Here is a 25997-nt window from a genome sequence, read left to right on the forward strand (position 1 = left end):
TATTATACATTTTGCGAAAAACGAGGGAGGATTACATTTTTATTCGTGAAAAAAACTAACAATTCGTTTCTGCATACGTTATTCTTACTAAAAGCTTGAAAATTGTTAAAAAGTAATAAAATACATAAACAAGAAAGATTGAAGATAGCAAGAATAAACAAGATAAATAAGAAAATAGTTTACAAAATTTCAAGCTATGTATATAAAGGGAAGATACCATCAAATAATATTCCCATTACATTTTATTGAGATTTCGAGTTTTACACGACAAGTATACACGTCGAACGCACTTAACTGGTTAAAACGCAGCGAAAAGATCAGTATTTCGAACGATTCACAGTGTTACCATTTTTCCATCGCAAAAGTAGGAAAAAGGGAAGAATGTCTCTACGCGATACGTCTCGAATCTTTCGACACCTACCAAAAGCATAATAGAAACGCCAGATAAAACGTGGCGAAGAGCTACTTGTACAGTGTAATAAGCGCGTTACGGCCGATTTATGCTAATCGAAGACGAAGTTATTCTAATACGTCCGGGTGACGGGAGGGAACAATGAAATTGTTATCGTTTACTGAAGCCGTCCGGATGAATAATTCAATGTTCTGTAACATTCTGGAAGTAGGAAGTCGGGTAGCCTTGAGGGGAACGTTTGGAGGCCTCCTGGGAATGCGGTCAGGTAGGAAGACCAGGTGTCATAGGGCCGTTTGGTGAATTAGTGACCATTCCCTTTGGAAGGCACAGGTAAGCGGTGAAAGATTAAGGACCACGATGAAAAAACGTCGTCTACGTGACTGTACATACATTTCGAAAGAAAGGAATTGCGAGAAAGCGAAGGAAAGCGAGAAATTATTTTCATGAAGCAGGAAGAGCTTGGAAAACTAAAAATACTTTTTACATTAAATTAGAATTGAAAGATGTGATGATGTTTCTGAAAAATTATTTTCGTTGAAGTAGAAGCTTGCACTGAAAATTGTTCAATGATATCATTGAGTATACAATTAATGAAAAATTGAAACAATGATCGTTCAGATAATGTGGACACATGTTGGTAAAAGCGACGTGGCGATGTGCCAGTGTCTGAGGATTGTCAACTAAATTGTGTTATGCAGGAAGACATTGAATTGCCACCCACGATAGAATATGTAACCGCAATTAGATCTTGCGTACCTAAATATGTATACCAGAAGTTATTCTATGCTTCGCTTTCAAGCAAATTAATACTCTTTTTCTTTGTAAACAATAACCAAGGTTCGTACAAAAATGCAGAATTTCTATTCGTATCAAATTCTCTGAACGAATTACCTCCAGTTTGCATTTACATATATCTACTTTGATATAAGTAAACGTGAAATAAAATGCAATTCAATCCGACTTAATAATCCACAATTAATAAATAATAAATTTCTACGTCAACGTTGAAGAATTTGACCAAACACAAACTACCAGAGAACTTTTAAAGTTTCTCTAAAACATTCGACATAAAAGTAGCTAGTATATAAATTCTAGGCACACATATTCTTCAGAAACATAACACTGTTCTATGCAACTCTCGTTAGAACCAAGTAGCTACTCCGAACTCGAACACTGGTCGAACAAAAGCGTTCATTCCGCACAATGTGTAATCGGTTTTCAGCCATCGAAGGGAAGTGTACACCAATAGCCATTCGCGGCGTGGCAAGAAATCTCAATCGTAGGGGTTCTTTGATCACCGCAAAAAGTAATTAGCGTCCAAGATTGCCGGGACGTTTCAACCACTTAATTTTCCTCTCCTATGCCGAGTGGATCGACGCGTAAAAGGGCTGCCACGGCGGTTGGAGAACGGCCTTACAAATCGATGCCGTCGCATCGCGTGGCGCGCGAGGAACCTGTTACGCGCGCCGCTGCCGTCCCTCCTCTTTTTCTGCAGCTTTTATAAAAGGCGAATAATGCAGGTAAAATCGACCTTGAGCACAAAGACCTCCCGAGCGTATCATTTAGCGCATTACGCCGGTTCAACCATGAAAGGCGCTCGTTACGATTTATATCCGCAGTTATGCTGCTGGCTCCGGTCCTGAGCTTTCGCTCGCGATCGAGCTATCGGCTCTGTCCAATCTGGATGGTATCCGCGAGGCGCGTTGCTCGCGATCTCCTCGTCTTAGCCGCGAAAAATCGGCCGAGAGATCGACGAAACGATCGAAATGATGGAAAAGATGGTCGAAACGAGCGACCAGAAATAACCGTGCTCGCGATGGAAATCGGAATTGAGACCACCATTGGCCGGCTGTTTATTCGCGCGATGCGTTTATCGAAGATTGAATCGTATCCGCGTTACCAACGCCCGTGGCTACTTTCTGTGGCGAGGATTTTGATTGCTGAAAGTTAGGTTTATATCGCGGATCGATAGAATGCGGCGAAATGGGAATTGGGTTGGCACAGAGAAAGTTCTATTTCGAGCTGTTTCGTATCGGTGGACGCTGGGCGAGCATAGAAGTAGGCAATGTTTGCAAAGTCTGGGGATTGATTATTTCATTTGACTCAGTCTGTTATTTCGGATGAGCGTGTGGGATGTTTCGCGTAACACGAGCGTTGATTAACATTGCTATGGCTAAGTGTGATTAAGGGAAGTATCGTGTATGCATGACTGTGTGAACTGTCGTTGCAACTTACAGTTCCTTTTTTTCATTAATCTTATTTGCCTGACTTTTTGAAATAGATAAATGAAATATATTTACTAGTCTTTTGGTTTAATTTTGGCAATTTACCCAATTTTTATGTCGATAATGATAATCATGCTTTTTATTTGGATTAATTCTTGCGAAGATTTGTTAACAACAACCTGAAATGATATTTCATTTCCTGTAATGCAATAGTATTATTTCGATGTTAAGTAAACCTTTCGTATTATTGATCGAAGACTTTGCAATGGTAAATTTCAGAAAGCGAAAGTCTTTTTTAAGAAAGGCATCTGGAAAGTTGCGCCAAGAATACAAGCCAAATTTAAGATGATTCCAAGATTAGTTTCTTCCTCTTAAATTAGATGAATTCAAGTTCATAACAGAAATTACACGTGCGTACTTGTTACAGTAAATTTTCGATCATCTGCTCTTTGCTTGTTCGATTAATTTTGGAATTTAGAAAAAGGGGAGAAGAAATAACAGCTTTCCACTCCGCGATGTTACTACAAATATACGAGATTAAAATAAAAATAAAACCCTTTCATGTCTGATTAAAAATAGCTAATGACAGAATATGTGAACATTATATGAACATTATTACCTATAAACTACCATTCTTTCGGGAGGAAAGCAAAAGGTGTTTAGAAAGAACAGTAGTCAGAGCTGTACGGAACGATTTTTATCGTCCCACGTATCATCATTGTTATTTTTATCATAATCCGCGTCCATGAATCTTCTTGAGCAGGAAAATTATGGTTAATAGCTGATAAGACACGGTTTACGGTTTATTATCTTCTACTGATTTTACAAATTAGTCTTTTATAATCAGTAGATGGCGTTTGTGAAAAAACGTTTCTATCTTTTTTCTTTTTTACGCATCCCTACATACGTACTTTTCGCATTTAATATTTTTGCATACATTGTTCTTCTTCTTAACTAAAATTGATTACTCTTCTCTACATCTTCGTTAACCCTTTCTCTCCCCTTTTAGTCGCCTCTTACGACAAGCAGGAGATACTGTGGGTGTATTCTCATCCCCACAGCACAGGAATAGCTGACAAGGTAAATTTTGTTGTTTAAAAATTCATATTAGCTGTTTCCTCCAGAGGTAAAATGATTCTATCTTTATTAAGCTTTATTAATTCATTTGACGGTGAATTAACAATAGCTTTGACTATTTTAATCAGAAATTGTTTCAAATAAAAGTGGAATAATTTTCAGAGGCGCATAATTTGCTACGAACAATTTTTTGTAAATAGCAACATAAAAAATACGTGACTTTTTTAAAAAATAGAATCATATATTTCTCGCAACAGTTCATATCTTATAAATATAAAGATTAACACCAGCTTAAAAGAAATATTAATTTCAACATCGCGAAGAAGTATCTTCTGCACATAATAATATCATATGTTTACAGTTTTATGAAGTTTTAAAAAAATAATTTGATTTTTATGTGGTCATTTACAAAAAAACTTCACTCAATTTTTATTTAAAATAATTGAAAGAGAATCTTGAACAAATTATCTATGTTACACTTTGCTCGAAATAAAGTTTAATGATATACCAAGATCCCACAGTCTTTGTAAATCATATTAGCGTACACGAGTTACAAATAAAAGCAGAAAAAAGGTTGGAGACCTGTGAAAGGAGGGTTGGTCTATGTACGAGGCAGCGTTGACGTATTTAGATCCAGTTGATGTCGTGTTTTAATGGAATAAAGGTCCATATTGCTGAGAACCGGACGATCTACCAACTGCGGTATAACTTTATACTGTTATGTCAGAAAATCATACGTGTAACACAGATCTTTATTCGAGATTCCTCTTCAATCTTTCATTACAAACACTCAAGATAATTAGAAGCTATCAAGTCACTTCAGAATCTTTTGGTAGATACCAACTCTTACAAGTTCCAATCACCAAGGACAGCCCTACTAACCAACCCTCGAACGATCACTTCTACCAATCATTAAACCTTCGCACTTCAAATTACTTTTTGATGTTTTACTTAAAATTTATTCCAAACCACACTTCTTCAACTGCCACTGGTAAACAATTTTGTTTACTAATTATATTAAACGTAGCTTTCAAACTGTGTTACAATTTATGTATTTTTTCTAAATGATGTTGAGTCACACACGATAAAGAGGTGCAAAGAAGCAGGGTTTAAGAAAGCAGGTAGGCTTCGAGCAAGTCCCGAGACGGCCTCTTTCTTACCGGAAGCGCGCGGTGTGCGCGCACCGGACCCCCATTAGAACCGTTCTCCGGCGCGCGGTGGCTCGTAAATTCCCCGAAAATCAGTCCGATGACTCACTATATGAGTCAGTTAATCCATTTATATCTGCTTTCGGATACGCGATACATCCCACGTTACCGTTTTAAAGTAACGGTACCGCGGGTAAGATTTTCACCGGGGATTCACGCCGCGACTGAAGAAGATCGTGTCTCGGTACGAAAACGGTGCAGGTTGGGTTGGCTGTTGTCCGCGTCGGGTGCCATCGACGCGATTTCCAAGCTTCGCCACCCTCGAATCGCGAGTAATCGATAAGTCTGTACAGTAACGCGAAAAAGTTTCTCGCGTTTCCTCTCTATTTGGTTAAAATCACCTTTTACCTTTTACTCGAGATGTGGTCGATTAGGTTCGCGTGAGATTCAAGTGGAGGTTACATCATGGACGGTAGATCGTTGTAATCTCGTCGAGCTGGTATTAAACGACGTTACGATAGACGTTGCGATAAAACGTGTGGCTTGAAGGAAATTATTAGTTTATCTCGTCGAGGTATCTCGTCGCGTCTTATGAATAGTAGCTTGTATTGATAGGACGTTACAGAAGTGTTATTGAATCGTATCATATGTATTTTGTGGATGGAATTGTCGATTTATGATGTTTACTTTTTCGTGAGAAGAGTATGCTTTGCATTTTGATTCTGTATATCGGTAATCACTTGTTTTGAACTCCGTATTACCATGCAGGAAAGTGATAATGGCTTTGTTTGCTTTTGCTAATTTCTAATAATAGTAAGAAGGACGCTTTTTGCGAAAGAACCTTCCTGGTAATAATGCATTTACGGGAAATTTAAATATGCAAAGATATGGAACGCATAAGATCATGCAAAAATATATGAAATATTCATTGTACATTAGAATATTTGCAATATATGTGGAACAAATATTTTTGTTTTTATATTATATTTATTCAGTTATACTTACACGAGCATGAATTTACATAACTATCCACAGTCTAGTTATTCCAGTCTTTAAATTTATTAATAGTTAAATAAAATGTCATTTTATAGAGAAGCTATCTATTCTCAAATTACGCTTCAATCATTTTTCAAGTAACTTCATCCATACATAAAGTAAATTAACATTGTTAATGATAATATATAAATCAGCATATCTTGAAACTGTGCAATTGCCCGCGAAAAAACCAAACATCTAAACGAAATTCTACATAAACAAAACAGTTACTCCTCAGAACCTTCAACTCATCGCTCATTAAAATATACAAATATAATATATATTCTTTCCATTTTACGTACCATTCCTTATACGAATACGTACTTTTGTATTTATTCTTCCTGCATACATAAAAGGTACGGTCAACTGTTCGCGAGTAACTGTAATTATCGAGAGAACCTTGTACAAACGAACCAGCATCGTTAAAGGGTCGAGTGGATTTCCTTAGCGGTGGATTCATTACCAGAATTATCGCGGGCTCGTAAAACGGCGGCTCATTAAATCGCACACGAATTTTCCCCGATATCCATAAATCACGGGGGCCGGCCACGTTACCGTTCTCCCCCTGCATGAATATGCATGGGCGCATATTCGACCCGGGGAACCAGGGCGCGCGTCTCGTGTTCAAACCTGTTCGATAAACAGCTGAAACCGCACGCTAACGGTTATTGACAGATTCTACCGCAGCCAGAGGATCTCGAAGGAAGAACACGAGGGTGGACGCTGAGAAAAATCACGGACTCGGTAGTTGCACGCACGAAATGGAGACTGCAACGACCAAGTCGTAAGTATAGACTACATACGCTGCGTTTTTTTTGCAACTTACGTTTGACGTAAAAAAAAAATTCAAATTCAGATCTTTCTTGGCAAAATTTTCATTTCTCAACATTTTTAGATTTGCCAGATGAGGACACTTGTATCTATGTAAATTAATGAAAATAAAAATAAATGAAATTACTCGATTTTTGAATTGTATAAATGAAAGTCACGATTAAATAAATGAAAATAGACAAAGTGTAAAATGAACGTAATTACAGTTCGATAGCCAAGTCGATCAAAGTGTTATTCGAATTTCGAATTGAGAAGCTACGAATTATTCCAGAGACTTTACGATTCGCAGAAGCGCGAACTCGAGAGAACGTATTGTTAGCTAAAAACAGACACTCGTTCGACACTCTGTTCACCTCTGGTTATAAATTTTCAACGCGAGTCGGTAAGAGGCTTGTTGAGAAGGCGCGTCTCGTGCGTTGGGAATGGTAGCCGTGATTATTTTTCTATTCTATTCTAATGCCCAAAACAAGTCTGACATCACCAGACGCGCATTCGACTCGATTGTTAGGGACGACAAGGTGGAACGTCCCGCTCCAACGAATCGTGTATTGAGATTTATTCAGCAGAAGACAAAGTATCGGTTCGTTCAATCGAAATAAATAAATTGAGAAATATTGTCAAATAACAAAATTCAAAATTTCTTAAACATTTAATAATTGGAGCTACTCGAAAGAAACAGAATTAAATCCACTTTTAACCCTTTTTTTTACTTTTGTGAAATATAAAAAATATGACATATCCAAACTATTAATTTTGATGACGATTAATTTTATAATTTTTAAATTCATAAGTAAAAGGGGAAAATAATAAATGAGGAATATCGTTACGATAATAATAAGAATTTGATGAAAAACGTGTATCCAATTGTAAGATACACGATCGACATCGAAAAGAAGCAATCGAAATCGAAAGAAGTTCGAGTCTTGTCGATTTCTTTTCGGCCATTTATAATACAATTTAGATTAACTCGATGTCACGACGAATGCTTTGTGCGACTTAAGCATTTATTGATTTTAATTGGCGCAACGCCCGACGAGACTCTCGTGTCCCTGCTTTATTAAAGAAACGACGAAAGGACAGTCGGTCGATGCGAGTACTTTTTAGCTGCGTGTAAAGGACAAGTCTCGGTGTCGAGTAGATTGACTCTTGCGCGAAACGCAATTTAAAGCGGTCGGACACGTGTGCAGAATCATATCGCGTCCCACGTTGACCCTATCAATCATCGGACGTTACTTTCAATTCGGATAAGTTACAATGTACGAAGACTATTCGATTAATTGAAGCGGCAAGTGGTCGCAATAACCGTGTGTCAAATATATTTGTTAAAATTGATTCAATTAGGTGTCTGCACTTTTTTCCTGCCGAAGTGAGAGAGCAGACGTAGTCGAAGAATGTACTTCCCTCTGCAGAAGTCAAGGAGAATGTTTCTGAAACCGTCTCGAAGTGAATATTGAAACGGACGATCTTCAACCCTCTCTAATAAATTCACCCTCTCGCGACGCTCTGGAGATCGATACGATTCTCGAGTAAATAGTGATTTCGTCTCAAGAGGTATTCTGAGAAATGATGAACCCAGAAATTGCGATATTCCACGGATATCTTCAGCGAATATAAGTCAATGAATTCATCAATTGCGAGTGATGACTCGTACACTAATCGAACGAACTGTTACGCTATATTCTAAGCTAGAAAAAAAAACCGGAATAATCGAACAGCTTTGACGCGAGGTCTCCAATTAACGAACCGACAAGCCAGTATTTATATTTTGACACTACCACTAGCACAGCGTTTCTAAAGCTTCGCTAATTACCTACCCGCTAATTACTGCTTCCTAAACAGCTAACAGCTGAACTAAAATTTACATCTTCGCCTGGCTGTAATGGCGGAAGTCATATTTTATCAGAAATACAATCACGCTCTACTACCAATGCAAATCCCTGTCTGCCATTATCCCCGTTCGCTGACTAAAAGCCTTTAACAAGGCTCGCGTCTTCTATTTTTAATCGTTATAAGGGCCATAGATTATCGCCAACAGAAGCTGGAGCCTTCAGGTTGAAAGTATCACCAGCGATGCTTTATCGCGCGGCGAGAGTCGAAGGTCGTTAACTTCGAGGTACACGGATCGATTTGAAGCCACTTGTTGCGCAAGATGGTTCACATCCAACGTGTCCCCGGTATCATCGTCTCGAGAACGTGATCAACGTAATTCACTCGAACCAGTTCGCGGACTTTTTGCGAGCCTAACGCGCTTACCCGAGTCCCGAAGGAAAATGAAATATTCCACATTTCTGGGATGAAAAATTTTCATTACATCGCCCCATAAAATTAATAACGTCGTTCTTTATTTTCTTGCCCATCTTTAATGATATATCCTTTGGAACACGCACGCGTACAGAGTGTCTCAAGTTTTTCTCGACAAATTGGCGAGGTTTATATTTTTTACGTAATATACGAGAGATAAGTGTTTTATAAAGTGTTGCGATATATGTTTTGTTATAAAATTAGAAGCAAATAAAAGTATTGTAGGCATAACCTTTCATTGCTACGTATGGAAATTTGACTTCCTTTATTTTGTCAGCGTATTCACATGCAGGAATTTTATTATTCAGCTACGATTTGGTGTTACTGATAGCTAATATAATTAAAACCATTATTAATTTTTTATTTGACGATATTGTTTTCACGCGTAGACACTAACTTCACATCAAGATCCACAGTTTCGAGTTTACTATAACACTAAGAGCTTGAGAACTTTTCTGATTTTCAGTAATTGTGTTGCTAATTCTTCGTACAAGGTCATCGTGCATACAACTTCCTTCCTGACGTCAGTTCTGTACCGTGAACCTTTGTTTTAGTTTCCCAAAGATATAAGATCTGGTAATTTCAAGAGTTAAAATGTTGGTCTACAATTTCTATATACCCCAATCAGTTTCTAATTTATTTAGCACAATTCAATAGACAACCATCTAATTGCATTCAGCTGTTTTCACAAGCAATACAATAGTTTGCAAATTTTCTGCCAGAAATCTTTTCAAAATTATTTCGTTTACTTTATTAGGTCAGAAAAATGAAGCAGCTGATTGAAAATACCCATGCCAAGCATTAATACTAAAATTTATATAGGACATTCCTTCGTCGAATAGCGTACAGATTGAAACCGACGCGTTTGTAATTAATCCATGACGAGGCTTCTTGTAGGTACTTCGAACGCGTTCCTCAAGCCGATCGCGCAATTGGACCGTGATGGAGCAGTCGCATACTTTGCTGCGCTAGGCTGATCCTCGTGAAGAGTCCAGTAATCGATGGACTTAAATATGTGTGCTCGACGTAACACTACAATTTTGTATTTTGAATGCGTGTAGTATTTTCATAAATCAAGGTACTTATCCGAGATTAATATTTGCGACTGGTATCATAGATAAAAGAGTACTAATCGCTATTATAATAAATGGTACCATCTGCGATGGAAGTTCAAAAGGAGTTAGAAGAAAGAAAGGGTTTTATTATGGGTTTGCATAGCGGATTCGCCAGTAAAGCTATCAGTTAAGGGGTAGTACTGAAGCGTTTAGCTTCCTGTAGAGCTGTGTACGTGTAAGAAGGAAGAGAAGAAATAAAGAGGGAAGAACGCTTCTTCCTGGACTCATTAGTAAGGCTACCAAAATGGCGGAGTCGTGCTTTAGACGCGGGGATCTTAGGAACAGGTCAGAAATTCTATTATATGGAAACGAAGACGGAAACGAGTACTTTTAAGAACTGTATTGTGTACGTTAAGGTTGCTGTCCTTGCAGTGGCGAGCGTTGGAGAACCGCCACGGTGGAATTAGGGGGAAAGGCGCTTATTTAGTCCAACTTGTCGATTTTTAACGGCACAGACAAAGCAGTAGACGAATATAAACTAGGCAGATGCGAGACATCAGAATTGTTAGAACCTCGCTTTGTTATTTCCCGACTGGTCAAGGTTTTGCTAACATTCAATAGGAATGTAAGAAATGGTGCCAAAGAATCGTTATGGAACGATGCGGTGATCTCAGAATCGATGTTTAACCGATCGAAGTTCAACGATTATTGGTCGATTATTTATTCGAGCTTCCACGGGGTTCGAAGGAGTCTGTTCTCTTTCGCAAGATTGTGTAAGCAGGTGAAGAAGTAAGATCTTGTTGTTTCAAGCCGTAGCGTCGGGTCAAGGGAGATTACAATCGCTTCTCGAAGATTTCGCGGATTGGAACAGCGAATGCAGTGGCGTGCACAATTAAGCGTGTGGTAGGTCACCGTGGTGAGGTCGCGGCCCTACAGCCTCACCAATTATGACGTATGCTAAGGCCTTGGCTTATTATTACAATACGAGGAATTATAAGACGGGATCAACTGCTCAGAGGATTCTGCGGTCGAAGCTTGGGATCTTCTATTTAGGCCAGGTCCTGCCTGTAACCGCGACTGGCCATATAAAGAGTGAAGCGCAGAAATTGGTCAAGGATGTGTCAATCAATGGTACACGATGTCCTATTAAGGAGGACCGCCAGACAATGTCTTTTGATGAGGACATGGAAACAGCATGATACTTTCGTTTGTCTTCTTTTGATGCATCGACGCGTCATTATGGATTTGAAAATGTGTGCATCGAGGAGAGAGATAAATTTTATATTAAAGTTTAATATAATAGCAAATGGTATTTCGATAATATTCATCGAAATTGTTGCAGATTTGCGACTGATGTCACAGATAAGAGTATAATGATCACGTTGGATTTACAATTGTAGAAATGGTACCAACTGCGAAGGAAATTCAGGAAGATAAAAAGAAGAAAGGGTTCCATTCTGGACCTGTTAGTGGACTCGCTACTAAAACTATCTAACAGCTAGGGAATAAAGTTAAGTCGAAAAGTTGTATAAGAACTGGTAGATTAAGTAAGAATTTGCAAGGACTTTCCAGTAGCGAGTGTAGAAAGGACAATCGAAGCATTTTAATTTAAATTCTACAGATTCTAAATGTGAGACAAATGCAATTTTTTAGATATCAGAGAAAGCTCAGCTTAATGATGAACCAATATTTAATAATCTATGCTCTTCTTGTTTGTCACAGTTTAAAAATAAAAAATTTTGTTACAAAATGAAAAACTCTCACGACGAGCAACGATCGAACTACTCCATTCCTTAGACTATACTTTTAAGACGACACAACACGAGATAACCTAATATCATACATTGCTAATTTTTCAGTTATTTGCATAGATAATATTGCACATTTGCATGGAAGCATGGTTATAATCGTAAAGTTAGGTAGTTTGTTATGTGTAGTGTCTCACGACGATATCGCATTCAGCTCTGTATATTCAAACTGTGTAGCTACACAACATGTTTTAAACATTCCACAATAAAAGAACTAATTTTCCAAGTAACCATCGTACAGGCCGAAATTAACTCCAATTTCTTACATACTGTGAACGCGATCTTATCATTAAATATTTTCACTGGATAGCTACATAATTTTCCACCAACACCGTAATAAGAACTCGATAGTTGCAAAAAACGAGACTACAAATGGACACGTTTATCGAGATATACGCAGTAAATGAGATAACAAAGTTGCACGAGAGTAAGACCAAACGACAGTTCTTGGATTTCTCTTCCTACTTCTGCTTTTCGTTTCGTTCGTTCATTGCCAAGTAACCATTCCTGTATGCAAATTATTGAGTTTGCAACTGCAGGTAAATACTGAATGGTAGCAGCGAGCGAGACTACTTTGGACCCAGCCAAGCGTGTAACGTAACACACCGAGGACTTCTTTTTCACAAGTCGAAAATTGCGCGTGTCGATGAGACGAGACAACAGAACATAAACATTTACGTTTATGGTCTTTCGTTGACGATAATTTAATTAATATGCCATTTAATATCATACACTCGTAAATATATTTGCAATATATTTATCAGTATATAATATTAAATGACATATTAATTAAATATATTTATCAATAGATGAAAGTTTAAGACCAAGCATCGTATTTAACTGAAGTTTAATTAGAAAGGTGCGAGCAATATGTTTCTACAATTTTAAAGAACAGAAAATGAAGAATGCACGAAATTTTATGGCCGCATCGGTATTGCCTTGCCGATACTTAACTCTTTCCCTTTCGCCTGCTTTAACAATAAGTCTCTCCCCTTCTTCGTTCGTTGTCCTCGTCGGTACAAAGCGAGCCGCCTGTACAGCGCGAAATTAATCAAGTGCGAAAAACTCATCCCATACCTGAGTAATTGCACATGTCCGCTCGTGAGTTGCGTGCAATTATTCAGGATTTATTGTGCCGAGCTTGCGCTGCGTTTCATTTCTATCTACTATATCTGTCGAGCACGTCGTTCCGGATTTATTTATTTATGCATTGTTTCGCGCGATAGATTATGGGCCTCTCTGTAATTTTTATCCTGTAAAACTATGCGCTAAATTATCCTGAAATTTCCAGCGGACCCCGTTCGAGTATTTTCCAGCGTGATATTATTTTTCATTTAAATTATGATTTATGTTCTTCTACCACGGTAGCTGTATGAACTAATTCTCGCACGATTAATTGGTTTTCAAATAGTAAAAAGTTATTAAGAAATAAATGTCTCTTGCGTGCACGAAGCTATGACGAACAGATATAATTGAACTCATTTCTTGAGAAAATGATGCAGAAAGGAAATCGTTATAAACAACGGAAACTGCGAAATTCCACGCTCGTCCATTTAAACGCGCACGAAAGAAGGAGAAACGGTTTGTGGATTTTACAAATTATTCTGAAATTTGTGTTCAGAACTGGTTAGGATTTTCGTAAGGCAAATTTGTTGCTCGTATTTCACTTGTTTCTTAGAGCGATGGAAATATTAGCAAGGTGTAAAAAGAGAGGCGTCCCATTAAAAATACCCAAGGGGCACGATAAAATCGTAATTACTGCTCTGCTCATTTTCGGTGCAAGTACAAAGGATCGACTCCGACAACGGAAGTTCCATTGTATTCCAAATACCACATCATCTATAATAACGAAACAAATATAGTTTCCGCGTTGGATTTAAATGCACATTAGAAACTTTGTAACAACGAACACGTGTTGCTACATTTAGATACAACTTGTTTCGAATTAGAAGCAGGAAAGGTTATTTAAAAACCGATTACGCGGAATCTACGAACAAATTAATTCCAAGAATCGTTTGATATTCTGCGGTTTCGTCGCAAGTTTCGCGCATTGTGGTTTCAGAGTGGAACAGCTGCCACGTTTTCGCGTGGTGTCCTATGGCGTCTCTTATTGTTAGTTAATTTTAACAGAATCTGTTTAGTCATGTAGGAACATGCGTGCGTGCGTGCCTGTAATTCAGACGTGACAGTGTGCATTTACAAAAAGCGTCCCGTTCGAAGCTGTGCTGCGAGGAATTCGAAAATGATAACCAGCCAATTCTTTTCTCACCGCATGCTTTGTATTAACTTCTGAAATTTCTTTTCTCGTTGATTTCCATTCCCTGAATCTTCATACAACATCAAGCATATCATTTCACATCTTGTTCTACAAGCGATAAAAGGATAATAAATATTGTACCACGCTAACTACCATTTATCATGTATAGAGTGTTATGTCCAAATATAAACAGTGGGATATTTTATATAAGTTTGAAATTATTAGAAAAATGTTTTAACAAAAGTTATTTAATATAAAGAGGACCATCGTTTGGCAGAGATATTTTTTACATCGATGAAGTAGTGAGTAATATCTCAAGGTCGAGTTAATTATTGCGAAATGGAAGTCTGTGTTTTGATTCTGTTGAAGCGAATTAAATCACCCTGTATGTAATGCACGATTGTGCAGCAACGCATTGCATAATGACAGTAACTACAGGACAGAAACAATTTGCAACCCATTAGCGTGAATCCTTCATGTGTGTAATTTAAACTATTTCAGGCGCAGCGATATCTATCCACTCGGTTCTTCCTGGTGTTCTATAATTTGTTTTGAGGCAGTGATATTAGAGAGGATTCAAGAGAATGCAAAATGCAAGTAACAATTTCTAAAACTAACATCGGCAGTAGCTTATTTCCTCAGCGTCATAGGAGCCTGACCGCCCCTTTGACATTACTTCAATTATGATTGTATCATTGTATCTACGCCACAATAAAGTAATTAAAAAAGGTCCCCTTCGAATCAATAAGGAAGCAGGTTTTTGACAACCTAACAACAACTACCGTCATTCATTTAGAACTCATATATTTAATCAATGCTAAAATTACGAATAGGAAAACAATGGAATCTTATTACGTATCGATAAATTAAATCGTAGATATACTTAGAACCAGTAAATCTCGTTCTCCATCAAATTTATTAAACCCCAACGAAGAGATATTTCATCGATCGAGCGAAACAATAACGCGATTCCGCACTACGTCTTTCGATCGCGTGTTTGGCAATTTCGCAAAATTGCCTCGCGAGAGGATCACGCGTTGCGTGTGCTCGTACAGAGAGTAAAACGGTTGGAACGCGATAAAGGGCGAAGAGGAGAAATCGCGTGACGTAATGGGTCCGCATAAAGGCAATAGAAATAAATGACGTTAAATTGCCGGGTGGCTCTCGTTTTTCGCAGCTAGCGCTCGTCGAACGAAGGAACGAAATGTCTCGCGACGAATTAAATCCGCGAGTTGTTCCCGTGAACTGAAAATGGCGGCGGGTTCGAACCGCCCTGATGGCGCAAAACGACGGCGGTTCGTTCGCGAAGATCGCCAGTGCGTATTGTCCTTGCGAAGATTAGTCGTCGATTAGATACAGTGGCCCGTGTCGAAGGGGAATTGGTTCTGCTGTGGACGTCACGCGAGAAAAACAAGCTTCGATCTAGGATCGTTTCGTCCCAGGATTTGCATCGCGTCTAGTACGCGAGATTAACTTCCGATTAATATTAACGAAGCAACGATTCCAACTTAATTTCCTTTTCTAGATTAATAGGTAGAAACTAAACAAACAGCTCGGAAGTAATTCAATCCATTACGCGCAGTAAATGTAACGATGAAACATGCTCCTGTCGGAATTAATTCAATCGTAATTTACTACTACTTATACAATAATACTTCGTTAAACGATGTTCTGCACCGACGAATAATATACAAGCTAAGGTTACACATTCCAAACGCGTTACTTCTTAACATACAAAGTCACTCGTTTCTATCATCCCATAATACGCATTAACTCCATTATCTCGAATAGCTGTGCCCTTTAATTTCTGTCGCACGAACGCCCAAGTGTGAACGCATCTGCGATGAATTTCCCACGTCGCAAGAGGGGGACAGATATATCGTAATCGAAAATCGTAGACGATGTATCGAATGTTCAGAATATCGATCGCGATGGCCGCTCGTGACGTCTGGCCGGTTGGTCGCGATCCCAGAACAAGTCGATCGAAAAGGCGACCGGTTCCGCGCGTGCACGCCTGCCTCTCTGGGCCGCATTGTTCGCAAGAGGGCCGCGCAGCTGCTCGAAAATAGACAAGTCTATTGTGCCGTGCACGAAACACGACAATGCCCGGCGATCGGCGTGCACGTTGTACGCGCAACGCGCGAAATCGATCGGGGAACTGACTCACGGGGACGATCCTGGCGCTGCGCGGGCAAACGCACCATTATTCCCCCGTATCGACAAGGTCACGACCTCCGGCAAGAATCGTGACGCGACTACACGTAGCTCCACTCTCTCTCTCTCTCTCTCTGGTCTATACCGGGCAGGTCGTTGCCACCCGGTCGTCACGCTACATTTAACCTTTTTGCAGCAGCGACGAGAGAGGTTTCGTCGACGTTACCGCGGAAACGATATCAATGACGCAATATGTATCCGCGATTCTCTTCAGTCCATTACGTCCGCCACCACTTTCTCTCCCGTAACGTTCAAGTTCACGCTGACTTTCTGCTCGTTCTGTGTCTGCGGGTTGCCGTTGTGTTTACGCTCGCGTTCTCGTGAATTTTCATCCAGCTCTGATGCGCGTAACACGCTCGGACCTTTGCGCGAGTCACACCCCCGTGTTCTGAGTTTCGTTCGCTAATTGTGTTAAACGTGGCTCTCGAAGTTTGTTGCGATTTGTATTTGCGGAGCTTATGTTTCTTGTTGTTCACTGATGTCGAGTCGTACGCAGTAAAGAAGCGTGAAGGGGTGATCGTGTTAAAATTTGCATGGTTTTTGTTTCAACTTTAATGATATTAAATATCTTTTGTATATTATATATACTATGTAATATACTTAATGTAATATAATAATACATTAACGAGCATATACTTAATATAATATAATATAATTAATACAAAGAAGCTGTGTATTTCGTAATAATAAAATGTAATTATAGCAGTTGCAAATTCATATTAATTTATAATAAATGTTTAGCTTTGTTATTACATTGCAATTTGAAATTTATCGATAATATTCGTCTTTCGATGTAACTATTTATTTTGTACGTAAAGTGTGGGATGCAGAGGATAATGTACGTATTGTAGAAATTTCTGGAGTTGTCTTATGACTATATTAACAGGAGTACTGTTTGGGTAAAATCAATTTGATACCCAGCATGCTATCGCATGCACGGCGATGCATACATTATCAAAGGGTATCATCATACGTAAGCATCAACCGATTTCCCTTGTTATAACGACGCACGGGTATCAAATCTTAAGCCGTTTATGCGATAAAATACGACACGCGATAATCATCGCGAAATGAACGTTACCGAACAGTCCTAATTACCGTAATGGCGACACTTTAATTCAGCTACGTTTCAATAGCTGTGATCTCGAGGATGCGACACAATTCGAAAGTACAACTAAAATTATCCGATCGTTGACAATGATTCCGCAATTTCTGAGCACGATTTACCGTTTAAATGACTTCTCTGGTTGTCAGTGCATAATAAAACGCGAGTATCGCATGTACAGATTCGCACGATTCATGCTGGAGGATTAATTCAGAGAGCCCCCCCTTTTATGCGAAGCGGAACGATCCTTTTGTGCGCATGGTTATACGAGTTTAAAGCGTGTACAGCCGGACAATACGAAAAAGAGAGTAAAATAAGAAGAAAAAAAAAAAGAAAAACTGAAATCTCTCCGAACGAGACGATGCTACATTGTTAACGGCAATAATGTTGTTCCGGTTGCGCAAACTAATCGAAGACAATCTATTGTATTTAAATCGAGCGTGCAGGGAAGCAGCGACTGCGTGACCATTTGAACTTGAATGACACTTCGCACTTGTCAAATCGGAGTCACGCGGCCATGTTGAAAGCCGTACGATTTATTCCTCCTCTCTGTTTACAGTTTTACGCATCCTACGAACTAAGCCAGTTTCCAGGAACAACAAACGTCTCCCTAGAATTCTTGCTACGCGCCCAAGCACTACACACCCGAACAATTCAACATTCCCCTGCTATCTTTTTACTATCTGCTTGCTCGCAAAAAAATCGCGATCCTTCATGGCTACGATCGTTTTCGCTTTCAGCTAAATCACGTGCTCCGTTCAGGCAGCAGAAACTGGTCCGCGTCTTTCATGTGATAACAAGTGCACGATTCGAGTGAAAAGTTCGACGTGCGTGTCGCAGAAGATGTATTTATTCGCAAAGACTCACCAGTGCGATCTTGATGATCCGAAGTGGCGATCGAAAATCCAGTCGGGCGATCGAGGGCCGGCGTCCCGCCGTGCCGCTGCACTGAGATGTTTCAAACACTTTCTGGTTGGCACAACAGCGTATATTCACACGAGCCACGCGATCGAGTTAATATCATAATCGCGACGACGGGCTCTCGATTTCGAGCGTGAACACCGAGCTCTTATTTGAATCGGAACGACACGGCGGCGCGCTGAAACACGACACGAGACGCGAACCTATCGTGGCAACGGGTGCTTCGCTACTGCGTGACGGTGTGACGCGGTTCATTGTGTGCTCGTCTCCCCGGCCTGTGATTGGTGGAAGGGGTAGCGGAGGACAGATGGTAGCCACGAAGGTTACCGACTAGCGGCGAGAGGCGCCGAAGTGATTCATGCTCGTCTCGTAAGATGGTGTATCCGTTTAATAGGCAAGTATTGGAAAAATTGCTTATTTCGTTCGTTTTTAATTAGATTACATGTTTATTTAATTATATCGCCTGTAAAGAGGATCGCATTTCTTCAGTCTGAAATATAAATAATTTCTATTCTGCACTTAAATTATATTTTATTATCAGTGGAATTTTCAGTCTTATTGATTATTTACATTTGCATAATAGTGTATTGAAATAGAAATGAGAAGTTATAGATATATGTTATTTTAACTCAATAATGGTATATATGGTTTAAATGTTTTTAACCCCATTCTTTAAATGTTGTATTCGCTAAGTTTTCCGGTATAATTGGCCATAACGATGGTGGTAGCATAGGGTAATTGTGTAGTTCTAATGGTCTGCGCCAAGTAGGATAGCTAAAATCGTCCGTACCATTTGGGCTTGCAGGATTCTCAAAGAATTCTTTGATTATGTCGTCTGGATTCGGCCAGCCATTTGCTGGCATTACATGCAACTTTGATTTATTTCTTATAGCAACTGTAAATAAAAATAATATGAGCATGCAATACAGCATTCTGTTTACTTTTTGTCAACGTTATTATGATTATTACCAAGGCGTTGAAGTTCCCATATCATAGGAGGCGTATAATGGGAATATCTACAACCAAGACCAAATGCGCATTCGCCAACATTTAAATACCATTTACATGGTATTTTTGAACATTCTTCTTTTAATATAACTTCTGGATCTACGAGTAATAACAAATGACATGATACTTTGAGGTTATGATATTTGAATCTATTTAAAATTCGTGTTTCCATAAAATATTTGCTGCGCTAACTATGATTGTTAATTACCTTTGAACATGTTATAATGGTCCGTGCGATTTTGTGCATGTTGTAAACTAGAAAGGTGTTTTTTTCTAGCTTCAGGATCATCTTTAAAAGATCTGTCACAATAAGCACAATAATATCTTTTTCCCATGATTAATTAAACTTCATTGAAGTAGTAAGATAGAAAATATTTTGTTGATAGAAATATTTATATCACGTAGAGATATTTATACATGTAAGTGTAGACTTTCTATAATATTATAAAGTGAAATAACCAGTTAAAAAACACATGGACGAGGTAAACATTGATTTCACAGCGACTGAGGTGACATCTTTCAGATACTGTGCAAGTAAGTCAAGGGTATTTAAATTTTAAAATACGAATGTTTAGTCATCGACAAAGTACAAGATAGACACTTTATACTTTGTTTGATATTATACTTATTCAAACTTATAACTTATTACACTACTTTGTCCAATGACTACATCAAAGTAATAATATATTGATTAGCTAATTGTATTTTTCTTTCTCTAACAAGTGTTACAAGAGAGAAGAAGTAAAAAGATCTTGAAGGCACAATTAAATTTGAGGAATCTTCTTACTTTAAAATTTGTATAATTAAGAAGCAAGAAAAAAGAAGAAGAGAAGAAAGTTAGGGGAAAAGGTGAGGAAATAGTTCATTATATTATTGATTTTGTATCATTATAGTATAATATGCTTTAGTATATTATTTATATAGTCATAGTAGCAGGAGCGACAAAATTCGCGACTATATGACAAACTTCAAATCTCAAGCGGTCGAAGTGCACTATTAAATAACAGGAACAAAAGAAAATAGAATTATTTCACATTTTTTAACTTTATTAGCTTCTATGGTTGAACTGAATGTAGTTTCTATACTCTCCTCTTTGAAGTAAAAAGAACAGAAGGAAACTGACTTCCTTGTGATCAATAATTCAGAATATAGGACGCAGTCTTATAAACTGAATAGTCTATCCACATATCTTATTGATGGTTTAGTTCAGCGCTGGAAAAATTGAGATTTAAAATGTTCTCACTATTGGATACAAATCTGGGGACATTTTTATCGAAAAGTACGATTTCAACTATAGCATTAAAGTTATACGTGTACCTCTGAATGTACTACTAGTATACACGGATATTATAAAAGTTGTGCTGACGAAGTAAAATGATTCTAAACCAGAAGTTCTGCGATCGATTTTCTTTACTTTGTCACAACTACTTCTAAACATAACTTCTACTTTACATCAAGAGCTACGTATGATTTAACTGTTTGTATTTTTCAAACTATCAAGTAAGTTAGCTCGTGCAGCTAATATTTCATATACTATATTGTATTATATAAAGGCCTGTATATTCTAGTATTCGAAAATTTGTCGAAATTAAGGAGATTGCGTCCACGGTCACAGTTCTGTTATTCTATCTTCATGGATGCCTTTCATTGACTTGTCATGTCCACTTTGTTAGCAATGCGCGGTTTTCGTCGCAACGAAGACAATCGTCTCGAAAGAAAGATTAGAAAGAATTGTAGTTACTTGAACTCCTTCTATTCATCTTCTAGTTCAGATGAAACAAAAAGATGGTTTTATATGTGAAATGTTTCACGAAAGAGCACTGAAAAAAATTACCAATCCAAGGCGGTTAATGTAATTAAAGGTGTATTTCTATTAATCGTTCACAGTACGGGTCGGAATTGTTATTTGTACACTTAATGGATATTTATTTTAAACAAACAGATTACATACACGACACTGCTCGTTTAAACGTTACAATTGTTTGTTACATCCTTAGAATATAATTTACCGCAACATCTTGTGCGCCACTAATCTATATCTGTGTGGTAACGTCACGTACCGAAGAAAATGCCTATAATTTATTACAACAACCTCCTCGATTAATCTCGAACCTCGTAACGGCTAACCATGCGCAGCGAGAAGACATCTTTGCGACTACAGAGAAGCTTGAAAATATTTAAATATCTCTAATATCGTTCCTCGACCGGCACGAGTCGTCCCCGGGCAACAATTTCGCGTCCGCAGCGCAAAACAATTCACTTCCTTGGTAGCGATCACTACCTGGGGATACCCAATCTGCGCACTCGAGTACGCGACAACGTCGAAATGCCCGATCGAGACCTCTCGCACCGTGCATTCCTTGCTTAAAAAAATATCCGCGTTGACCATTCACCTTTGGTTGACATAATCGTTAAAAAACGGAGCCCCCCTGCAAACGAACGATAATCGGTATTTGCGAAAATATACAGCCGATTCCCCACTAGACGGCTACGATTTAAAGTGCGGCTGTCGTGTCGTGTCGTTGACGGAGATCATAAATATTTATATATTTGACAATATTAATATTATTATACACATATAATATATATATATTTATATAATATAAATACAATATATTAATAGTATTTTAATATGTGTAATATGTATAGAATGTCAATTGGTGTGGATTATAATAATATTCATACAGGAGAGCCTCTTAGTTCACGTAGCATATAAATATTATTATAACGGGGGATATAATATTATAAATAGATTCAATATATTAGATCATCTTCTATTTAGAGAATTTCAGCTGTGTCGTTGCCGAGACTCGACGTGTCGCAGTGTGAATCAGCTTTCGATAGTCGTCAAGCTCCACCATCGGTTACACCTCGATAAGAAATAAATTATACGGATCCCATTTCAATCCTCGATTCGCGCTCCGTATCGATCGTCTGTCGAATTTCATAGACATTTTCAACGATAGCTAATAATCCTCGCCAGTTTCCTACAAGCGTTCGGTGGTCAACTACGAGATAACGTGAGAAATGCTTTTGGTAATCGGAACCGAGGAACCACGAGCGACAATCGAATAACTGTAATAATTAATCAGATCGCACGCGGGGACGTAGAACAGTCTAATCGAAGCTCGCGAAACTGATTCGTCGATCAACGGAATAACAGAGGTGAAAAATCGTGGAATACAAAACGGAATAAAAAACGATAGGAGTTACAAAGTAATGAAAACTGCAAGATCTCCTCGACATCGATAAAGTAAGCTGAAAGTAACAGCGCTGGCAAATGCAACGGACGAGGTTAAAAGGCGATCGCTGAGATTCGTTCCTCGAAAATCAAGTATCGTTAATAATATATATATAATAGTATATGTATAGTATAATGAATAATATTAGTGTTCGTAATATGAGAATACTGTACAGTATCCAGCTCGTCATGGACCTCTAATTTCCTCGTAACTACGTTTGTCGTAACTTTGTAATGTCAGCATAGGTTTGAAAAAATCCTCTCTCGAGTATACATATATATATATAAATCGATCGATAAATTTCTACGCACAGACGTGGCATTCTGTATCACGGTTATCGGTAAGAAGTGCAAAAAGGTTGTATAACATTGTTCCGAGAGATGTTCGAATCGTGCTCGATAGTAGCCGTGTCGCGCGGGGGTGCAATCGTGTAATGTTCGACGGGGGCGTAGGGTGGCACGTGGCAACCCGTTAACAGGAATCGGTGACGCGGATCGAAACTATTTACAGGAGAACTAAATGACAACCAAAGTCAACAGTTAGGTCGTTTAAGTGCCCGATGAAACGATAACGACTCTTGTTGCACGTTTAATGTTATCGTGGCCGACCCAGCGCGTCATAAATTATGCAGCAACCCCAGAACGGGAGTGCACGCGTAATGAGACCGCTCGATAGCTTTGTACAAGATTTCTCTCCGTTTCACCCTTCGAGGAGGCTACGAGTATAACTGGTTCGAGTTTTGCGTGCGCTGAAAACGTGTAAAGCGTTCAACTTATCGTAAAAAAGAAGAATCGAAGTGTTCGAATTTTTGAGTAAATATCTTTTGCCATTTTTCCAATTGTGTTGCGCTTAAAGATTGAAAAGGCATTTAGTTTATTCTGTAATTAAACGATTGAACGTACAGACTAAAATAATCGATGGTTTCTATTAATTGGAGGTGTATCGTCGTTTTGTTCTCCAAGGGAAGAAAGAATATTCTTCTTTAAATAAACTAGTGAATTTCGATGTTTTGTTGTTTTAATACAAAAATCACAAGAATAAAGTAAAAGAAAAAGGACGAAGGGTAACTAACGTGTTCGCTGCCAGTCACGAGCAACCTTGCTATTAATATTGTATTCAAAATTACCAGCACGAGTTTTACTCGTGATTAATTTGAAAATTCAACCAAGCAATTCTCTACGCTCGAATATCCACTAACAAAAATAAATGTTAGCAATTAGACAAATACAAGGAAACAAGATATACGATGAAAATCGAGTACCATCATGCATTGGCAACGAATACGTCTAGAAGAAAATTCGCAGCTATCGCAAAAGCGGTTCCCAGGCCCGCTAAAAACAACGTAAACTCTCCTGCCAATCGACACGATCGTAGCAAAACCAGTGTAAGGTAAAATAACAGACTAGACGAGAACAGAATGGTACAAAACGCGGCCACGTTTGGCCAGGGTGCCGACACACATTTTCTTGTTACATTAACGTATCCACGAGCTCGTAGAAGCGTCCGTACCTCTGCGACGCTCAAAAATATCCGCACACGGCCGTCGAAAAACAAATTGCAACTCCGGGATGGGGCGCAGGCAAAAGTTGCAGTTCGACGACACGTTTATCGATTAAACATGTTGTTTGCTCAGGCATGCGCCTTCCCGCGGGACACAATTTCCTTTTCCCTCGACCAACGATCCTCCCATCGATTCTCTCTGATAATCGTAGCCCTTCGTACACGCACGCACGCACGTTTCTCCCCTCGTTCCGCGTGACTCGCGTTGAAGCGTTACAATAAAACCAGACGAGCCGAATCGGCCTTACGATCGCCGCTCGCGATCGGATTCGTCGACGTGGGTGAGGTATTACGAGTGTAGTACGCATTCCAATAGGGAAATAAACGCTAAACTTTCGATTGATTATCAAAGGTTTCAACTGTTACGTGGTATCTCCACCGTGAATCGATTCACCCAACGCTTCGAAGCTCGCGCGAGGGGGTGGCGCGACTCCAACCGCCCCCGTCGCCGGATGGAATCGCGGTTCCTCGTGTGTCGCGTGCTCGCTCCGTGCTTTTTAATTACTCGTCGCGTTACCTTCCCGCAGGCTCGCTTCGCGAATTCGCGTGTACGGTTAAAAAGTACGCTCGATACGAATGGCCGAGTCGTCGAGTCTCGGGTGGGTTCGTACGGTGAGATCGTTGAAGGGTGGAGTAGAATCCATGTTTGTGCAATCTCGCTGCGAAATCTTTAATTACTTTCACGTGTATCGATACTCGCGATCGCAGCGATCCTTTCCGTGGCCTGTCCTTCTTTCTCGTTTCATCCCCGATCGATTTCGCGTTTACAAAGGACGCGCCAATTTTCTAGCGGATACTCGCAGCGGTCGCGTATCAATTTGCTCGATCGTTCATCCGGTGGTTACAATGGTGCGGCAATATCGTAGCGTTGTTTTTTTCATTTTACAACAATTGCGAGGGGATGTTTACCAGAGTGTCGAATGTCTCTCGAAAATTGAAGCGTTCGAAAAATCAAGTGGCTCGCGATGTTGTTAACGATTTAAGCCGGAGGGAAATTTAAGGAGAGAGATGTAATTTCATTTTTGTACCTCTATGTAGCGTTGAAATGCTGCTTGGCTTAAGCGTCTGAAAGAGTTAAGCGGAAACTCGCTTCGAGTGTACGGTCGAATGATTAAATCGATCCGAGTAATTGGTTCCGGTGAAGAAAACGCATCCACTCCCGGCGCTTCGCCTTGGAATTTATGAAAAGGCTGCCCGGACTCTTCGGTCAATTAATTCCCCCGCGTTCGTTTTCCTTGCGTTCGTTTTCTCGACCAGAACAGGCTTCCTCGGGTAATCGCGCTTACTCGTTCATGCTCGACCGCGATTCAAATCGTTAAGTAGCATTAGAACGCAAGGCGTATATGTGTGCGAGTAGCATTACGTGGTCTCTCGAGCGCTATAATAAGCAACGTGATTTCTTTTCAGACTCGATTTTATTTCGATTCTCTAATTTGCTTGCCTCGTACGAGACGTTCTTATTCTGCGTCCATCGCACGGTAATTTAATAACGTCAATGTCGACGTTCGTGTCTTCTGTTAATTAGTAATCGTTTCAATTTGAAATGGACGCGTTTAATAATTGCTATTTTGTAAACTGACGAATTTTGTAAATGCATTCGCATTTTGCATGCATCTAATTCTTTTAAAATTGACGCATGTAATAATCGTAAATTTGGAAACTTATGATTTTAAAAATGCACGTATCACATTTTGCGTACATCTAGTTCGTTCGAAATAGACGTTTGTAATAATTATAAATTTGAAAGTTTGACGAAGTTGAAAATACACGCATTGGATTCTCGCATGCATTTAATTCT

General features: G+C 39.1%; 3 protein-coding genes across 5 annotated transcripts in view; all 3 read right to left on the minus strand.

The window, feature by feature from the left end:
• LOC143423252 (uncharacterized) overlaps window positions 1–18523 on the minus strand; it is a 107704-nt gene extending 89181 nt beyond the window's left edge. For 2 of the 3 annotated variants that reach the window (XM_076894443.1, XM_076894444.1), the window contains exon 1: window positions 18336–18523. The gene's annotated coding sequence lies outside the window, so the exon portion shown is untranslated. The remainder of the gene's footprint in view (window positions 1–18335) is intronic. The other variant, XM_076894442.1, reaches the window with a different exon arrangement.
• The window catches only part of LOC143423257 (uncharacterized), a 325047-nt gene that overhangs the window by 129193 nt on the left and 169857 nt on the right, over window positions 1–25997 (minus strand). The gene's annotated exons all lie outside the window — the stretch shown is intronic.
• On the minus strand, window positions 19047–19859 carry LOC143422917 (zinc finger matrin-type protein 5). The gene is made up of 3 exons (XM_076893892.1): window positions 19606–19859; window positions 19359–19496; window positions 19047–19284 (listed from the first exon to the last, which is right to left on the minus strand). Exons 1-3 carry the CDS (start codon window positions 19730–19732, stop codon window positions 19049–19051), a joined length of 501 nt encoding a protein of 166 aa, XP_076750007.1. The 5' UTR covers window positions 19733–19859; the 3' UTR covers window positions 19047–19048.

The sequence above is a fragment of the Xylocopa sonorina genome, chromosome 4 (assembly GCF_050948175.1).
Source record: "Xylocopa sonorina isolate GNS202 chromosome 4, iyXylSono1_principal, whole genome shotgun sequence".
NCBI lineage: Eukaryota > Metazoa > Arthropoda > Insecta > Hymenoptera > Apidae > Xylocopa > Xylocopa sonorina.

Coding starts and splice junctions, on each gene's coding strand:
- LOC143422917 (XM_076893892.1), bottom strand. CDS start 19,732: ATGGGAAAAAGATATTATTGTGCTTATTGTGACAGATCTTTTAAAGAT. Junction 19,497..19,605: donor CCATTATAACATGTTCAAAG/GTAATTAACAAT, acceptor TATTACTCGTAG/ATCCAGAAGTTATATTAAAA. Junction 19,285..19,358: donor ATGGGAACTTCAACGCCTTG/GTAATAATCATA, acceptor TTTTATTTACAG/TTGCTATAAGAAATAAATCA.